Source organism: Dermochelys coriacea, chromosome 6 (assembly GCF_009764565.3).
Source record: "Dermochelys coriacea isolate rDerCor1 chromosome 6, rDerCor1.pri.v4, whole genome shotgun sequence".
In the NCBI taxonomy this organism is placed as follows: Eukaryota; Metazoa; Chordata; order Testudines; family Dermochelyidae; genus Dermochelys; species Dermochelys coriacea.
This window is the reverse complement of record NC_050073.1, coordinates 85,016,595-85,034,178: the sequence shown is the minus strand read 5'-3', so window position 1 is coordinate 85,034,178 and position 17,584 is coordinate 85,016,595. Positions and strand designations below refer to the sequence as shown.

At 46.0% G+C, this 17,584-nt stretch overlaps 1 protein-coding gene across 2 annotated transcripts; it reads left to right on the top strand.

Moving 5' to 3' along the window:
* Positions 1–46: 46 nt before the first annotated feature.
* On the top strand, positions 47–17,254 carry ALDH6A1 (aldehyde dehydrogenase 6 family member A1). 2 transcript variants are annotated; one of them, XM_038406433.2, is made up of 12 exons: positions 47–239; positions 1,406–1,462; positions 6,748–6,822; positions 8,375–8,536; positions 9,181–9,259; positions 9,813–10,115; positions 10,975–11,096; positions 11,359–11,548; positions 13,170–13,351; positions 14,795–14,974; positions 15,217–15,315; positions 15,617–17,254. In XM_038406433.2, the coding sequence occupies exons 1-12, from the start codon at positions 186–188 to the stop codon at positions 15,719–15,721; spliced, it is 1,608 nt and encodes a 535-aa protein (XP_038262361.1). In that variant the 5' UTR covers positions 47–185; the 3' UTR covers positions 15,722–17,254. The 2 variants fall into 2 exon arrangements, with proteins under 2 accessions (XP_038262361.1, XP_043372074.1); XM_043516139.1 differs by lacking the exons at positions 47–239; positions 1,406–1,462; positions 6,748–6,822 and adding an exon at positions 8,146–8,258.
* Positions 17,255–17,584: the final 330 nt, after the last annotated feature.

The following is a 17,584-nucleotide window of genomic DNA, read 5'->3' as shown; positions in this document are numbered from 1 at the left end:
GGACGGGGGGCGGTTCCTGGGGGGGCGGGGCTAGACGAGTCGGATCCCTATTGGCCCGGACGAGCGGTACCGTGCCGTGCGAAGGTGAGGGCGTTGTCTAAGCGGCCAATGGCAGTGCGGGGGTGGGCCCTGCTCTGTGAGGGTCTAGCAATCTCCCGAGGGCTCAGGGACTCCCAGCGGGCAGGATGGCGGCGCTGGCAGGGCGCGGGGCCCAAGCTGGGCAGCGGCTCCTATGCAGGGTGAGGCCGGGCGCCCGTAGCACCCGGGGGTGCCGAGCAGCTCCTTCCCCGTGCCTAGGTGGGGGAGTCCTGTCGTGGCTCCGACGGGCGGGCTCGGGTCTGAGCTCTACGGCTGGGGGCTGGTCTCCGGCCTCGCCTGTGCCGGACAGTCCCCCGGGCTAGGGGGCCGGGTGGCCGCCGCACGCGTGTTCCCGTCGGGCTCTCGGGGGCAGCCTGGCTGCCAGCGCGGCTCGACTGAGTGAGAATCCCGGGGTGGCCGCTCCTGCTGGAGGGCGAGCAAGCCTTGCACCCGTCCCGCGCGGGAGGGGAGCCTGGGCTGGGATAAAAAAACCAGGAGTACTTACGGCACCTTAGAGACTAGCACATTTATTAGAGCCTAAGCTGCAGCCCACGAAAGCTTATGCTCTAATAAATGTGTTAGTCTCTAAGGTGCCCCAAGTACTCCTGTTTGGTTTTTTTCGGTTTTTTTTTTGTTTTTTGTTTTTTTTTTTGCAGATACAGACTAACACGGCTGCTACTCTGAAGTCTGGGCTGGGATAGGTTTTCTCCGGGGCAGCTAGCGCGGGGTGGCAGCGGGGCAGCTCTCAGACTCCGGGCAGCGAGAGCTGGGCTGGGCGGGCTCCCGGCAGGGCTCTGCACTGGGTCGGCCTCACGGCTTTAGTGCTACTGGGGACAGGGACTGACGGAAGCGGTTCTGATTTTTCCGCGTCCTGCCGCCCCAAGGCGAGCGGCGGGACGGTACCTAGGAAGCTGCGCCGTTGAAACGGTTTAGAACTGCACTAGTGTGAATGAGGGCAGTTGTGCAGCACTTTCAGATACGTCGACCTATCGGGGCTAACTTGAACCACTGAACGATTCGTGCTTAATCAGGTTCCTTGCCATTGATTCTATTAGCACTTGTTCAGTTCTCTAGCCTACATACAGGGAATGATGGAGACCCCTTCCATGGCATATTCACTTACAACTATTGGTGACGGTCCCCTGCATTGCTTTGCTCCGTTAGGATACAGTTGACTAATGGACCTTGGGGCTCAGATACTGGAATCCCTCCGTGGCCACAAGCCAGGCAGAGACTGGATGAGTCTAACCTCTGCAGAGACCCCAGGATTTGCCTCCTGTGTGTTTAACAGCATTGGTCTCTGTGTCTCTGCCTTTCTTTCATGTAGATCCCTGCAAAAGTGAGTCCCACCTGGTATTCTTCATCCTCCTTCTCTTCTTCAGTGGTGAGTTCATTTTTCTTCTTGATGACCAGCTTTACCAAAGGGAAGGAATTGGGGGCTCAAGGGGTTCTGGATGCAGGGAAGGGTAGGAGGAGATGCAGATGGCAGCTATTTTGTTAACCCTCCACATATTTGCATGGCAGGAGCTGCACCCCAGTATCTTCACTTGCATAATCCAGGGTGCCTACCTAATCTGGTGTTATGAAACTAAAGCAAGTTTTTGTGGTTGCATTGCTACAGAGGTGGATTTACACTGGAAGAAAATGTATTTGCTGAATTGACTTTAGATAGATCAGCTTAGCTTGCAGGGTATGAAATAATTTCAAATCAGAACTCTAGATAAGGCTGGCTAATGCTCTGAGAAGTCTATAATAGCTACTGGGGCAGGTGGATTGTTGGGCTCTTTTCCTCATGCAATGAAACACTTTCTTCACATCTCTCCTTAAAGGTCACTTCCAGGGCTTAAATTCTCAGAGACTTTCCCAGAGCTCCCTCCCAGCCCCCCCCCACCCCCATTTGGGGCTCTGGGCTTCAGTTGTGGGGCAGGGAGAGGTCTCAGGGGCTTCAGCCCCACAGGGAGGGGGTGCCAAGGCTCCCACAAGTTTGAAAATATTTACAGGAGCTCTGTTCTGGGCAGCTCGAGCTGAATTTAAGCCCTGGTCTCTTGTATCGCTTCTCCTCTATTTAACTTCTAGCTGTTTTCCCCAACACATTTATGCTTTGGGGTTCTTAGTGAAGGGAGGGAGGAGAGTCCTAAGGAGCCTTTCTAGTCAGAGAGAGAGAGAGAGAGAGAAATCTGCCTTCTTATTAACCTAACTTAGATATTTATTACACACAGGAAAACTACATTAAAAAAACATTATTAAGATTGTAAAGTCAAGCAATCAAAAGTTAGCAAATGCCAAGAGTGACATATCCAGGGTAAGATCCAGACTAATGAGTAGTTGTGTCCCCCAACCCTCTAACCTTGGGTGCCTTTTCAGTGATGTTGCCACCACTCCTGGTCTGCTCTCATACAGCCTCCAGCACATAAATCACTCCAAGCAGGGCTGTCCCTACCAGTACGCAGCTGCATAGGGCACCAAGAAATTTGGCAGCTGTGTGCTGCCCCTGCTCCTACTCCACCCCAGCCCTGCCTCTTCCCACCCCTCCTCTGCCCCAGCCCCGCCCCCACTCCATCCCTTCCCCAAAAACCCTGCTCTGCTCCGCCCCAGCCCCACCCCCACTTTCCTGAGGACTGCAGCAGAGCCAGGCCTGCGCTCACTGGTGGTGGGAAGTGCAGCAACCTGGCCCCAGCAGTGCCACCAGTGAGTGCTGTGGGGTGGTGTGCCCCAGCCCCGCAGGGGGGCTGCGTAAGGGCCCAGAATAGCTAGGGACGGCTCTGACTCCAAGCTCTATTTTGAGAGGTCTGCCTGCCAGACTCACACCAGCTTTAATGCAGAGTGACCCCAACACACTCCCATTCCCAGATTTCCCCCCAGAAATGTATGTCTTGTACTGCCTAGCCCTTTCCTGGACAATACAAGCTTGTATAAAGTTTGTCATTTAACTAATAAAAAATGATATGCTCGCTTGCTGTCCCAAATGGAGTTTCCCAAATACTTCAATTCAACACACTGGATTAGATAAAGTGATAAAACAAGAGATATTTTAAGCACACACGAGTATGAGGCATAAAAGTCAGAACTGATTACAAGAAAAATAAAAGTAAAAGGCAACTAACGCCTAATTTTACCAACTAGGGTAGCGGTTCTCCATGACTGGCGTTAGACTTGTTGGGGCATGGGGCCAAAGCCCAATCCCAATGGCTTCAGCCCTGGGTGGTGGGGCTCAGGTTACAGGCCCCCCACCTGGAGCTGAAGCCCTCGGGCTTTGGCCTCCCCACTCAGGGCGGCGGGGCTCAGGCAGGTTCAGGCTTCGGTCCCCCCCTCCCAGGGTCGTGTTGTAATTTTTGTTCTCAGAAGGGGGTTGCGGTGCATTGAAGTTTGAAAACCCCTGAACTAGCGTAAATTCAAGGCAAAGTCTCACCGCATGATTCAGCAGTTCTGTTGGCTGAACTTCAGTCAGGATCTCTCCTACAGTCCAGTGTTGTTTCCTTTGTTCTTCAGGTGTCATGAATGCCATAAAAAGAAAGAAAGGGAGGAATGATTTGTAATGTCTGTCCCTTGTTTTAATAGCTTCCCTCACCCACACCAAGAAGCATTTCCTGCTGAGATCTAGCAGATAGAAAGTCTACATGGATGGGAACCCCATGCTGTTTCTTTGCTAAAATGTAGATTTTTCACCTCTGTCCCTTTTCCTGCTAGTGAATAGTCACTTAATGGGTAATGGCCCATTTCACCTTGTTTACCCTGGCTGAGGCATCAGCTTGCCCTTTGTCTCTGAGGAACTAGTTTGGCCACTCCCCAGACTTGGAACGTGTTTTAGTAACACCAAATAGTGAAATCTTACAACTTTACATACATCATTGCAACACATTTTACCAGGAAAATAATGATCATCAAACTATGAGTTTTCAAATGATATCTCACAAGGCATGCTTGTACAAAGATTATTATAGTAGTATGCAAGGGGTGAAAAATAAGATGCAGACCATCACACCAGGATTAAGATGGCTCATGCAACCTTAATTTGTCCCTCTTATGCATATTGATTCTGATGGTCTTTAATTACATGACCATATATATTTTTTCCACAGGGCCCCACCTCATTCAGTGCATAAAAGAATGATGCTCACTTAATGAGCTGCTATTCAATATTTTGTTTTCTTGTCGTTATTTATTGTTGCTCCAGGTTTATTTACTGCACATTATTCAAACCCTGCTCTGAAGATAGAATTATTACTTTCCTCAAAATGGGCTTTTCTATGGTTGCTCTCACCAGAGTATCTCAATGTTGCACAAACATTAATGAGTTTATCTTCACAACACCCCTGTGAAGTGAGCTGGTTGTCATCCCCATTTTACAGATGGAGAAACTAAGGCAAAGAGAGGCTAAGGTCAAAAGTATCCACTAATTGTTGATGCGCAATTTGAGACACCTAAAAGCTGATTTTTTTTCAGAGTAGTTAGCATTATATAGAACATTATATGTTCAAAGCATAACTTCCCTTGACTTCATTTTCAGCTCAGTGTTTGGCACTTCTGCAGATCAGATGCTAAGGTCTTAAGTTAGGCACCCAGAATATGAGGAACGTACAACTAGTGACTACATGTGAAAAGTTTGGTTTAAATGACCCATAGAAGAACTCTGTGGCAGAGACAGGGATGGGCAGCATTCAGCTGTCTTAACCATGAGACAGTCCTACACTTCCTGCAGTCCCCTGCCTCATTCAGTACAAATTTTCCAACTTCTGCAACAAATAAGGCAGGAGCCCTACAGACAAGAGTCCCCTTTAATACCCAACCCTGATTCATCACCAGAATAGATCCATCCTGTCCACTGAACAAGGTAAGGGTCCTGTGGGGTAAAAAAATGGTGATGATGTACCTGAAGGTTGTACCGTAATGAAGACTCACAAAGGGCTGAATTAAAGTTGCACAGGCAGCCTTAATTCTGGCATTTCCCAACTTTTGATTTCTTGACTTTGTAACTTAAATAATCTTCTTTTAATGTAGTTTTTTGTGTGTAATTTCCTAGCTCTTAAAAAAGCAAATTGGAAGAAAAAAATCCAGAAATTCCATCATGTGGCATCATATTGACACCCTCATGGGTCATTAGCTGGGTTGGAACCTTTAGATCCGCTACACAGACTTCAGTCACAGTGAGCTGTAGCTCACGAAAGCTTATGCTCTAATAAATTTGTTAGTCTCTAAGGTGTCACAAGTACTCCTTTTCTTTTCACTTAATGGAGTAACTGATGGCAATAGTAAATTGTCATCCTCTAGTTGTCCAGCACTAGAGGGGGATGAGAGAGACACTTTGCCAATGAATTTCACAGATATTTGCTGACTGTTGAGGAACAGTGAGACTCAAAAGGCTTGGGTTCCATTGCAGGCTCTTTTGTTTATCTTTTTACAGTGCAAACATCAGTAATCAAAAATAATACTATAAAGTGAGCACTGTGCACTTTGTATTCTATGTTGTAATTGAAATCAGTATATTTGAAAATGTAGAATAACATCCAAAAATACGTGTAATGAATTTAAATTTGTATTTTATTATTGTTTAACAGTGCAATTAAAACTGCGATTAATTGCAATTATTTTTTTAATCTGGTTAGTTTGTTTTGCATTAATTGCATGCATTAACTGTGATTAATTGACAGCCCTAGTTATTGCAGAGAAAATCCAGATTTACCCCTGCACTGGAGGGAACATGGTTTGTGGAGATGTCACATGTGCAGCCTGGTCACTCATAAGAGCAGTGAGGGGGTGGAGCATGTTCAATGAGGAGGGAATCTTCGGAGATTATAGCTGTTATAACTGAAGTCCCTGCTGAGCATGTGCAAATTGGGATTTTTTTTCCCCCCAAAGTGGGGTAGATTTGCATGGTGACAGTAAAAGACATGTATAAAATCATGACTGGTGTGGAGAAAGTAAATAAGGAAGTGTTATTTACTCCTCATAACACAAGAACTAGGAGTCACCAAATGAAATTAATAGGCAGCAGGTTTATAACAAACAAAAGGAAGTATTTTTTCCCACAACGCACAGTCAACCTGTGGAACTCCTTGCCAGAGGATGTTGTGAAGGCCAAGTCTATAACAGGGTTCAAAAAAGAGCTTGATAAGTTCATGGAGGATAGGTCCATCAATGGCTATTGTCCAGGATGGACAGGGATGGTGTCCCTAACCTCTGTTTTGCCAGAAGCTGGGAATGGGTGACAGGGGATGGATCACTTGGTGATTACCTTTCCTGTTTGTTCCCTCTGGGGCACCTGGCATCGGCCGCTGTTGGAAGACAGGATACTGGGCTAGGTGGACCTTTGGTCTGACTCAGTATGGCTGTTCTTATGTTCTTATGTCCCTAACGCAAAGGCCATCTCCTTGTCAAATTTCAAGTCTTTGCTCCAAAGTTTTCGGGTGCTAGAGTTTTTAAAGAAAAATTTGCCAGAATTTGAAATTTTCCCAAAAAATTCACCCTTGAGAGAGACACCTCGTATAGAAGATTTCACCTTGAACTGTTGAAGTCTGCCAAAGTTATAAGCAACTGAACACAGGGTCTTTTAAATGGGAAATGTCAGGCAACATTAAAAATAGGTGGTGCTAGTAGCCCCTTCTGTAAACTGTCTAGGCACAAAAGGGAGGCAGAAACATTACCCACTAACTTGTGCTTTGTCTTCTGCAGCCAGCCACCAAACTGTTCATTGATGGGAAGTTTGTTGAATCCAAAACTACCGAATGGATCAATATCCATAACCCAGTAAGTGAAATGACCTCTGCTGCTGTGTGGGCCCTCGCTGTGGTGAGGAAGGGGTTGCTCCTCACTGAAGTCACTTGGGGAGATGCGGGGAGTGTGACTGCCTTGCAACTGCCTTCTTAGGGGGTCAACTGCCTTCTCAAGGTTAATGCCAGACTCAGTAGAAATGACACACACTGCCTTCTCTCCCCTATATAGAAGATCTCCGAGAGGAGACTTAGACCTTTGTTTCCACTCTTTACATGCTGGAGGGGCTCTGTGACTAGTACATCAAGTTAGTAAATGGTTTCTGTCATAGAATCATAGAAGTGTAGGACTGGACTTATGTGATTTGATGTAAGCCTGAATGTAAACTCTTGGCAGAGACTGGTGTAGACCCCACCTCTCCTCCAAGGGGGAGGAGAGAATCCTGGCTGGAATCTGAGGTTCTTTTCCCCTCTTTTAGCTGTGAAATTCCAGTGAATTTGGCATAAAGTACCACGTTGGATGCAACTGCTTTATGAGTCTGGTCTCAGAACTCAGATTTTGTTAAATTCATCTCTGTGTCTGCCTCTGGGGAGCAGATGCAATTGAGACTGCATGGAGGGGGATCCTGCCTGACCCTTGCAGCAGGTGTCTAGACAGTGGGTTCTCGGACTTTTCTGTGCGGAGCCCCATTTTGACATTTATAGTTATTATTTTTACTTGATAGTGATCAGGACAATGAGACTCGTTCAGCAAAGTTGGCTCAGCCAGCTAAACTCATTGTATCTAGTGAGGAGATTCACCCTTTGCAAGGCTACTCACTTTCTTGTTTTATTTCTTCTCCTCTTGCTCTGAACGGTTACTTATCTTTATTGTGCAGATGTCTCTCTGAATGATGTAACTGATGATCTCTGCTATATCAAGGCAGATTTTTAAAAAACCCTAAATTAAAAGAATGTTAAAGTTGCTAAAACAAGCTCTCAAAAGATAGGAAATGCTAGAAATACGGTTTTCCATATTAATTATGATATAGTACTTAACTTTGTAATCACTTACTGATTTTTTCAAAGGACCTGTGCCTCCTTTAGGGCACAAGAGGAACAGCAGATGAGCCATAGAAAAAGACTGTTATACAGAGAGAGACTGCTGTCCATAGGATCCTGTCTTATGCACAGCAGATGTGTAGCGAAGAGGCTGAGAGATAGAGGAAGCAAAAAGAATCTTGTAGTTAAAGCACTGACTAATACTGAACCCAGGGAAAATGGGTTCCATCCCTGACTCTGCTACAGTCACTGTTAGGCAAGTCCCTTAAACCAAAATGTTCAGAGGTGGTCACTAACTGTTAGTTTTCTGGGTGCCCAACTTGAGACACCTACAGCTTGTTTTTCAGAGGTGCTGAGCACTCAACTCTAGTTGAAGCTGTGCCCTCCAAGTATGTGAGGGGAGGAGTTTTTCCCTGATATCAGGGGAATCATGTAAGTATGGTTCCATTTTAGAAGGATATCAGATCAGGGATGTGAAAGGGGCATTGAATGGCTGAGGAAGATGGCATGAAGAGGATGAGTTTTGATGTAATTGGTTGTTCCATCAGGCCACAAACGAGGTGGTTGGTCGTGTCCCAAAGGCCACACAGAGCGAGATGGAGGCAGCTGTGACTTCATGCAAAAAAGCTTTACGGAACTGGTCAGAGACATCTGTTCTGAGCCGCCAGCAAATCTTGCTGCGTTACCAGCAGCTCATCAAGGACAACCTGGTGAGACCCTTATCGCTGTCCTTAATGGCTGTCGCTGAGTGCATGCCAGTAGCCCAGGTTGGGCAGGCTTGAGTACTGTTTCCTGGGCTCATGGCAGGGCAGTGCTGTCTGGGTTTGTGAGCTGAATGGGGGTGGCATTCCTCGTGCCACGGGAGGGATGGTGTGGTGCTTTTCAGGCCCATGGGGACAAAGGGGGCAGTGTTGCCTGTGGATAGAGGTAAGGGCATATTGTTGTTTGCATTTTATCTTACACCAATTGCTGTTTTAAGTTGTCTTGAGGTTTAATGGAGTCAGTGAAAGCAAAAGGGAGAAATAGCTGCAAGAGTTGTTCTCTCTAGGGCTTTGCAGTCTCCCGTTCTACATCCCCAGATTGCTTGGCTGTGATGCCATAGGATTCAGACCGGCCCTACAATTCCAGTTGTCCTAATTAAAACATTCCCTTTCTGTAGGTTGTTGGCTTTTCTCACACGTCCAGTGACTCATACTAAGAAGTAGCAAATTGGGTAGTGTTTCCTTTCCAAGCCCCTCTTTGTTGGTCCATTCGTTGTGATATTTGGCTATCTGTGGAACAGCCTATTCTGCCTCCACCTCCCACTTGTGCTGGTTGGCCCTTTTTTTCCACACTTTCTTTTTTTAATTTCCAGAAAGAAGTTGCTAAACTCATCACTTTGGAGCAAGGAAAGACCCTGGCTGATGCTGAGGGAGACGTATTCCGAGGCCTCCGTAAGCTGCTGGCTCCTCCCACTATAAGGGGATTTCAGAAGCTATGGGCAGGATAAAAGTCAAATGAGCAACAGGGGCTCTACAACACAAGAAAGTAGCCCCCTTCAGAGCCTTCACATGAGGGTAGAGGAATGGGCTTGTCTATACCTTAGGAGCTGCAGATGGAAAAGGTCCATTTTCCTTGCCCCATTTTAAAGTTGCAGCCCAGTTTCTCTCCCTGCATGTTATACTGACTCCAAATGGCTTTTGATGGGTGGGTCTGTTCCATGTGCAGAAATGGCTGAAATAAAGTCTCTGCTGGGATTGGTACCTCTGTGCTTCTTGCACTGGGAGTGTTTTGTTAACCTTGCTCAGGGCTCCTGTCATGTGAACATTGAATGCACTGAGGAAAGAATCCATTTACTGTGCTTGGCCATGCAGGGAGTGTTCATGGTGCATGGGAGCTGCAGGTTTTGGGAAAGATGTAGGAAGAGAGAATTGCATTGTAGAGAAGGCAGTTTTGAGGCTGAATGGTAGGCGCTCACTCTTTGGCATATCACCCTTTCTGCTGCAGAGGTGGTTGAGCACGCCTGTAGTGTGACATCTCTCATGCTGGGAGAGACCCTGCCCTCCATCACTAAGGACATGGACACTTGCACCTTTCGCCTGCCTCTGGGAGTGTGTGCAGGGATTGCACCATTCAATTTCCCAGCCATGATTCCTCTCTGGATGTTCCCCATGGCCATGGTTTGTGGAAATACCTTCTTGATGAAGCCATCAGAGCGTGTGCCAGGAGCACTTATGTTCCTTGCTAAGCTATTACAAGACGCTGGTGCCCCTGATGGGACTCTGAACATCATCCATGGGCAACACGAAGGTAAGCTCAGGCTAGTCTGCTGATATGGCTACAGAGTGTGAGGGTGTGTGGGGGCATGTGTGCTGGGGTTTCCACTGTTGTGGATCAGCATGGTGTTTGGGGAAGGTGGGACAAGGGGGATCCAGGGAAGTGCAAGGCTGATGCAGGACGATAGAGAAACCTTTAAAGAGAGAAGGTGGACAACATTTAAATCTGGATGTACATTTTGATTCCTAGGATGGTCTTTTCAAAGTGTCCAAGTGACTTAGGAACACAAGTACCATTGACTTAGTGTATTTGTACTCCTAAGTCACTTAGGCACATCTGAAAATACCACCCTCGGAGCCTAAATATGGATTTAAGAGCCTAACTTTAAGCACCCAGTTTGACAGATTTTGGCTGGTTTAAAAAGTAAGAAGGGTTCTGGCAGTTATGGAGCTGGAAGAACATCAAGATATAAAGGATAAGGAGTTCTGTGAACTCCAGTGTGTAGGAGGGACTGGACTGGGAGAAGGTGGCTGGGATTCAAGTACCAGAAGGGCAGAGGCCAAGATGGGTGGAGGAGCTGGGATGTGGGTGCTATGGGGACAGAGTGATGAGGATTGGGGACCAGGTAGGTGAATGGAGGGGCAGGGGTTCAAGTGCTGGAGAGTGAGTAGAGGGAGAGGGAATGGGCAGCAGTGGAATCCCTGTAATGGTGGTACACAGAGGGGCAGGAATGTGGGTGCTTGGGCTTTGGGTAGTAGAGGGATGGACATTGTGGGGATGGGGTTAGAAGGCCGGAAGGGACCATTTGATCAAAACGGTCCCTTCCGGCCTTGAACACTCTGAAGAGGAATGTTAGAGTCCCAGCATATAATGAGCTATTTCCTTTTTGAAGCTGTGAATTTTATTTGTGACCATCCGGATATCAAGGCAATCAGCTTCGTGGGGTCCAATCAGGCTGGAGAGTACATCTATGAAAGAGGATCCCGGAATGGCAAGAGAGTCCAATCCAACATGGTAAAGCACCTCAATGTAGCAGAGATTTCAGCCTACAGGCTGCTACTCCCTTGTATACATACTTAAGACCTTTTCCATTCAGCGTCTGGGACTGACTTGAATTTAGGCAGTTGGATGTGCTGAGAGAGATTAAGCTTCCCTTTCTACCAGGATGATAGCAGCTCAGTAATAGCTATAATATGAAGTTGTCATTGCGGAGCTGGAAGACTGTGCACCAGGTGTATTTAGCAGTTTGAGATTGAATATATGTCTTGTATTTTAGGGAGCCAAGAACCATGGTGTGGTGATGCCTGATGCCAATAAGGAGAACACCTTGAATCAGCTTGTTGGAGCTGCTTTTGGAGCAGCTGGCCAACGCTGTATGGCCCTATCTACAGCTGTATTAGTGGGAGAGGCAAAGAAATGGCTTCCAGAACTGGTGGAGAGATCCAAGAACCTCCGAGTTAATGCAGGTATAGATCTGTTTGGTAGCTTCAGGTTAAGCACCTGGCTTGTGTGTGTTTGTGTATCTGGTACATTGCAGTGTGTGACTGTGAGATCTTGGCTTCATGGGTTTCATGGAGGTGGGGGCTGGAAGACTGCCTGCTTGGAGCCTCTGTTCGTGTGTGACAGAGGTCTGGATTCAGCACCACATGGTTGGAGTGCTGGGGGGATCTGTTGTGAAGGAGGGCTTGACTGTGTTACTAGAACTCTAGTTTTACTTCCACAACATCAGGCAGTTTATAACTGGGGGTTTGGGGCTTTGTGTAAAAGGACTCAGCCCTGCCTTTAACGTAGCAACCCTGCTTATTACATTAACAGACTTTTATTCTAGGAACGTTCCCCTTTCTTTCAATTTGTGTTTAGTAAAGCCCTTCAGATGGAAGCATCTCTCTTTCTGGGGGGACAAGTCAATCCGCTGTTGGATTTTGTAGTTGATGTAAACAACAAAGAAACAAACAAAGGTAGCTGGTGTAAAGATCTTTGCCATTCACATACATCTTTATTGAAAATCTTGATACCTAGATTGCTTTGCATTTCTTGGATGTTCATTTTCCAGCTCCCTTTATAGGCCTTGTACAATATATTTCTAATTATGTGTGAATTAGGTTTTTCCATCATATTTTATTTTTAACTTTATCACACTATAGAGCTCTCTATTGAGTTATATTATGTCTGTAAAATACCTTAACATAAGTACTCCCCCTCTTTCCTGCCAGCATAGATGCTTTCCCTCCACCCCATCTCCTATTTTTGAAGAGATTTTTTTAAGAGGACTATCCTATTAATGAGACATCATTAACTGAAGCATTACAGTTATATTGAAATGAGTTTCTTGCTATTTAGGACTAGCTTAACTAAACTAAGACTTGCATCTTCTCCATTCTAGTTCTTAAATATGATTGTGGCCCTCCGGCATACACCAAGTCTCCATCTGAGCAGCCAGTTAAAGGCATATGTGCATTGAAGATTGATTTAAAAAAAAAAAAACGCCATCAAATTATCTCACACATACACAGAGTACAGGGGAGTGTAAAAAGTCAAGACAGACTAGAAACAAAAAGGCTTCATGATATGTTTTAAATCTCATGGTTTCTGAGGCCAATTTCATGATTTTTCAGGATCCAACTCATGGTTTTTAATCTCTTGAGATTGGCAATACTGCAGACTAACCAAACTCAGTTCCTCTTTGAGTCCATTTTATGCTTGTTTTTAGCAGCTATCATATGTAGCATATACAGGACAAGATGACCTTTTGTTACCTTTTCCCTTCTATGGTTCAAGAAGGCTTTTGCAAAACTTTCAAGAGCTTCAAAATTACAGAACTCACCACAGCAACTGTCAGCTCTGTGTGTTTTGGGCGTGGGGACTTCTGTCTCTCTGTTCTGGAAGCATGGGGCTTTTCTGTTGGTTTGGGGCTCCCCTATGGGTTTGGAGTTCAGGGCCTCTTGGTTCTGTGTGTTTGAGTTTTGTGTTCCTCGGCTACTTAATTTTAGGATTCTTGTATCTTTGCTGGGAAGGTAGTTGTTGGTTGGTCTCTTTGAAGATGAAACCATCACAATTCAAACCTTCCCCTGCTTCTGTACTTCAAAGGAGACCAACCAGGAGCAGATCTGGGGCCCTTGATCACCTCCCAGGCTAAGGACCGGGTCTGCCACCTGATTGAGTGTGGAGTGAAGGAAGGAGCTGCCCTTCTTCTAGATGGACGAGACATCAAAGTGAAGGGTTATGAGAGAGGCAACTTTGTTGGACCAACCATCCTTGCTAAAGTCCAGGTGAGCTAGTCAACGAGCTGGTCACTAGATGCAGAGGAATAAAGTATCATAGGTTCAGTTGAAAGTGTGGCACTTGTCATCTTCCCAACACAGCTGGCAATGGCCCAGTGGACTTATCAGCCTTGATAGGCTAGATGGCAAACTGCTGGTTCAGTGTGTGCATTTAAGCACTTATAGATGTTGCATGTGTTAATTGGGCAGGGTAGAATGGTTAAGGTTCCAACCTCATTATATCCTGAAATCTGGATGGGAGAGTGATAAGTGAAGTGGTCTGAGAGATGGATGCAGATGAAGCTGGGAAACTGGGTGGTAGGAAGGTAGAAGAGTGTGGATGAGATGATGCAGACAATTAATTGCCAAACCTCCAGCTCCTACATAAGAAATTGGTGGTTTGGAATGACAGTGGGAGAGTTGTAGACAATGTGAGAGTGCAAGGGAGAGGGATGGCGGGTAGGGTGCAATGGGGTTGACTAGTAGGCAAGATGTGTGTCAAGTTGTAGTGATCTGGTCACCCAGGCTGGGAGGATGGAAAGCCAGGAGTTATAGAAAGCCAGGAGTTATAGAAACAGAAGCAAACCAATCCTAATTGAATCTAGGCCCTTGATCAGCCCTCAGGCCAAAGAGTAGATTTGTCACTTGACTGAGAGCAGGCAATGGATGTGGTAGTTGGGTGTGACAGATGGCAGGGCATGGCATTGGGGTTGGTAGCCAGTGGGGCATGTAAATTAAACAAGGACAAATGCAAAATACTTCATTTAGGAAGGAACAATCAGTTGCACACATGCAAAATGGAAAATGACTACCTTAGGAAGGAGTACTGCAGAAAGGGATTAGGGCGGGTCATAGTGGATCACAAGTTAAATGAGTGAACAGTTTCAAAAAAAATGTGACCATAATTCTGGGATGTATTAGCAGGAATGTTGTAAGTAAGACATGAAAAGTAATTCTTCCACGCTACTCTGCGCTGATTAGGTCTCAACTGGAGTATTGTGTTCAGTTCTGGTTGCCACATTTCAGGAAAGATGTGGACGAATTGGAGAAAGTCTAGAGAAGAGCAACAAAAATTATTAACGGTCTAGAAAACATGACCTATGAGGGAAAATTGAAAAAATTGGTTTTGTTTAGTTTGGAGAAGTGAAGCCTGAGAGTGGGGACATAAGTTTTCAAGTACATAAAAGGTTGTTTCATGGAGGAGGAATGGCCTAGATAATACTTAGTCCTGCTATGAGTGCAGGGGACTGAACTAGATGACCTCTTGAGGTCCCTTCCAGTCCTAAGATTCTGTGATCCTATGTAGGATGATGTCCAGTGAGGTGAAGGATGGTGAGTGATGATGGGAATGCTCTGAGGGTTTGATTTGTGTGTGGGGTGGTCTCTGCTTTGGAGGTGTCTGTGGCATTTCCCTGACTTGAGTTTTGTTTTCTGCTGTTTCTGCCTTGGCAGCCAAGCATGACCTGCTATAAGGAGGAAATCTTTGGGCCAGTTCTCGTGGTTCTGGAAGCAGACACTCTGGATGAAGCAATTGAGATAGTGAACAGGAATCCCTATGGAAATGGAACTGCAATCTTCACCACCAATGGTGCCACCGCTAGGAAATACTCCCACTTGGTGGACGTGGGGCAGGTTTGTATCCATAGGATAATGTATAGAGTAGAATTATTCTGATCAGTGCTTGCCATGTACATGAGACACCCATCTAGTCCTGGCTTCTGACTTCTGTCTTAAGGTGTAACATACTATTATCTCATATTTAAGGAAACTGGATCTAGTATCTTTCAGGGGAAGAGAAATATGAGGCTGTTCTGTTGTTGCTACAATCTGGTACTTGTTTCTTTTATTAATGTGGTGTCTTTACTCTGATTTAGGTGGGTGTAAATGTTCCAATACCAGTGCCTCTGCCCATGTTCTCCTTCACTGGCTCTCGTGCTTCTTTCAGAGGAGACACCAATTTCTATGGCAAACAGGTAACTCATCAAATTAGGAAACGTATTGTGTTTTTGCTGCTCTGTGAACCTAAGGCAGGAAGCCAGATGGAGGTGAAGGAAGAGACCACCAGGTTGCATTAACAAGGTGGAGACTTGTGAATGAAGGGAGAATTGAGCAACGTGTTTTATTGCTGGAGCAGAGTCCTCAGGAAGGTGGGAAGGGTAGAGAAGCTATTGGCAGCTCCCGTGGTGGAGATCTTTGTACTCTGAAGGTATAGTGGGAAGCTTGCAGGAGTCCCAAGGCCAAATGTACAACCGTTGTTTCTCTCTCTTCCTTCAGGGGGTGCAGTTCTATACACAGCTGAAGACCATCATCTCTCAGTGGAAAGAGGAAGATGCCACAGTTACCAAGCCTGCTGTAGTTATGCCAACAATGGGAAACTAACCAGCTTTTACAGGGGTACCATCCATGGTGCCCTTCACCTTCTATGCTGCAGACTTCTTCCAGTTGTGTCCTGACTGCTTCTGTTCCCTATTTCCCTGGGAATAGAAAGCTCAGTTCTCCTTAAGACCTCTATTTCCAGACAAATCAGGGAGGCTCCTCATGTAACGTACAATCTAAGTTTTCTGTTGCTCTCAGCAATTTTCAGCTAATTGAGCTCAGTTTCTCCCCAGAGGAAACACTCTCCTTTAGTGACAGGTCAGATGACAAGCCTGGCACAAGTTCTCTTCTCTCCTCCCCCCCGCTCCCCTTCAAACTGAACTTGCACAGGCTCCATTTTCCACTATATCTGTCTTTAGTCCCACTGACTCAGTGCTGCAGCTTTCTCCACTTCCCTCTCTGGTCCAAGATTCTGATTCCATCTCACTCTGAGGAACTCTCCTTGTTTCAGAGAAGTGGCTTTTCCGTTACGGGCAGATAGTAAGTCTGAGAGTGTAACCCCATACCCACTGAACAGTTTTGACGGGTCTGACACTTGGGAACTGGCTGCTTTAAGAGTTTTACAGGGATGTATACTGGGATGCTTGACTGAGGATCAAGGAGATTCCTGAGAGTATAGAGTGAGTCCTACCCTACCTTGCTCTGGTTGGAAACTTTGATCCCCATCATGTATATATCCTGTCAACTCCTGTTAGTTCTCAGCTCTGACTGTTAACTGAAACCACTTGCAGGGTGATGCTTATTATGATAGCAGCAGTGTGCCTACGTTCCCTGTGACCATGGAAGCAGAAGCATGTGTATGTCCACTCCTGGCTGGTGGTGGTCAAGCCCTGTGAGACAGGGTGGAATTGGCAGGAAGAAGGCATTTCCTTCCTCAGAAGGCAACCAATCTCAGTCTTTTGGTTTCTCTTCCTGATTGTCGTATGTCTGTGCTGCTACTGCCCACTACTTGATTCACTGTCACACCTGCACACATGCGTGTGTGCGTGCGTGTGTGTGTGTGCGCGCGTATGCATCTTTTAGTGACTGCAGGCCCTAATGCTAGTGACAGGTAAGGAGGTTCTGTTAGCCTATGTAATAAAGGTCTTTGCAACTGGAGGTCTGGGGTTCTATTCCCTGGGTGGGTGGGAAGGATTGAGTTTGAGCTGGTGACTCATGATGCAGCCATGGAGTAGTTAAGGAAAGGTCCTGGGATGGGGTAAGATTAAGGGGACCTTATGCTGGCTTCACTTAGAATCTGCTATAAGTGGCAGGGACTTGCAGAAAGTTGCTTCTTGCACCTGAGGAAAATCATGCTATTAAACTGATTCTAATCATGATTCATTGGTCTAATTGAACAAACTGAATGTGAACACTATGTATCCTGCCTTCTGGTAAAGATGCCTTTTGTAACTGACAGCTGCCTGACTTCAATACAACTGCTGTGGTGCCACTAATATTTGTATATTTTCTTTCAGGTTCTGTTATATCCTAGAGGGAAATGCTCATATTTCTGCAATTTGATTATGAATAAAAATTGCTAATGCATTTCTTCAATTAATGACCTTCTGGGGGTTTTGTTTGGTTTTTTAATAAGACCTTGTCTGGATATAATGTTGATTTGCCTCATGGGGTCAGCTGTGCCATTGATCCTGTTATTAAATCTGCTTGGATCCAAGTCACCACCTCCTTCTACATAGAGCTAACTGCTGCGAGGAAGACCGTTGCTGGTTCCACGTACATATCACTTCATTCCAAATGCTCTTTATCCTCATACAAACACTCCAGAGCAGAAAGATCTTCATCAGAATGCAGTGACACGCCTTTTGTGCCATCCAGCCTCTAGCCCAGATTCCAGTGGGCAGCTGGGGAAACCCTACCCACCTA

What these genes read in the sequence shown, in the direction of transcription:
- ALDH6A1 (XM_038406433.2), top strand. Translation starts at nt 186, where the DNA reads ATGGCGGCGCTGGCAGGGCGCGGGGCCCAAGCTGGGCAGCGGCTCCTA. An exon ending in CATCCATGGGCAACACGAAG is followed by an intron (nt 10,116 to 10,974) that starts GTAAGCTCAGGC and finishes TCCTTTTTGAAG; the next exon opens with CTGTGAATTTTATTTGTGAC. An exon ending in CCATCCTTGCTAAAGTCCAG is followed by an intron (nt 13,352 to 14,794) that starts GTGAGCTAGTCA and finishes CTGCCTTGGCAG; the next exon opens with CCAAGCATGACCTGCTATAA.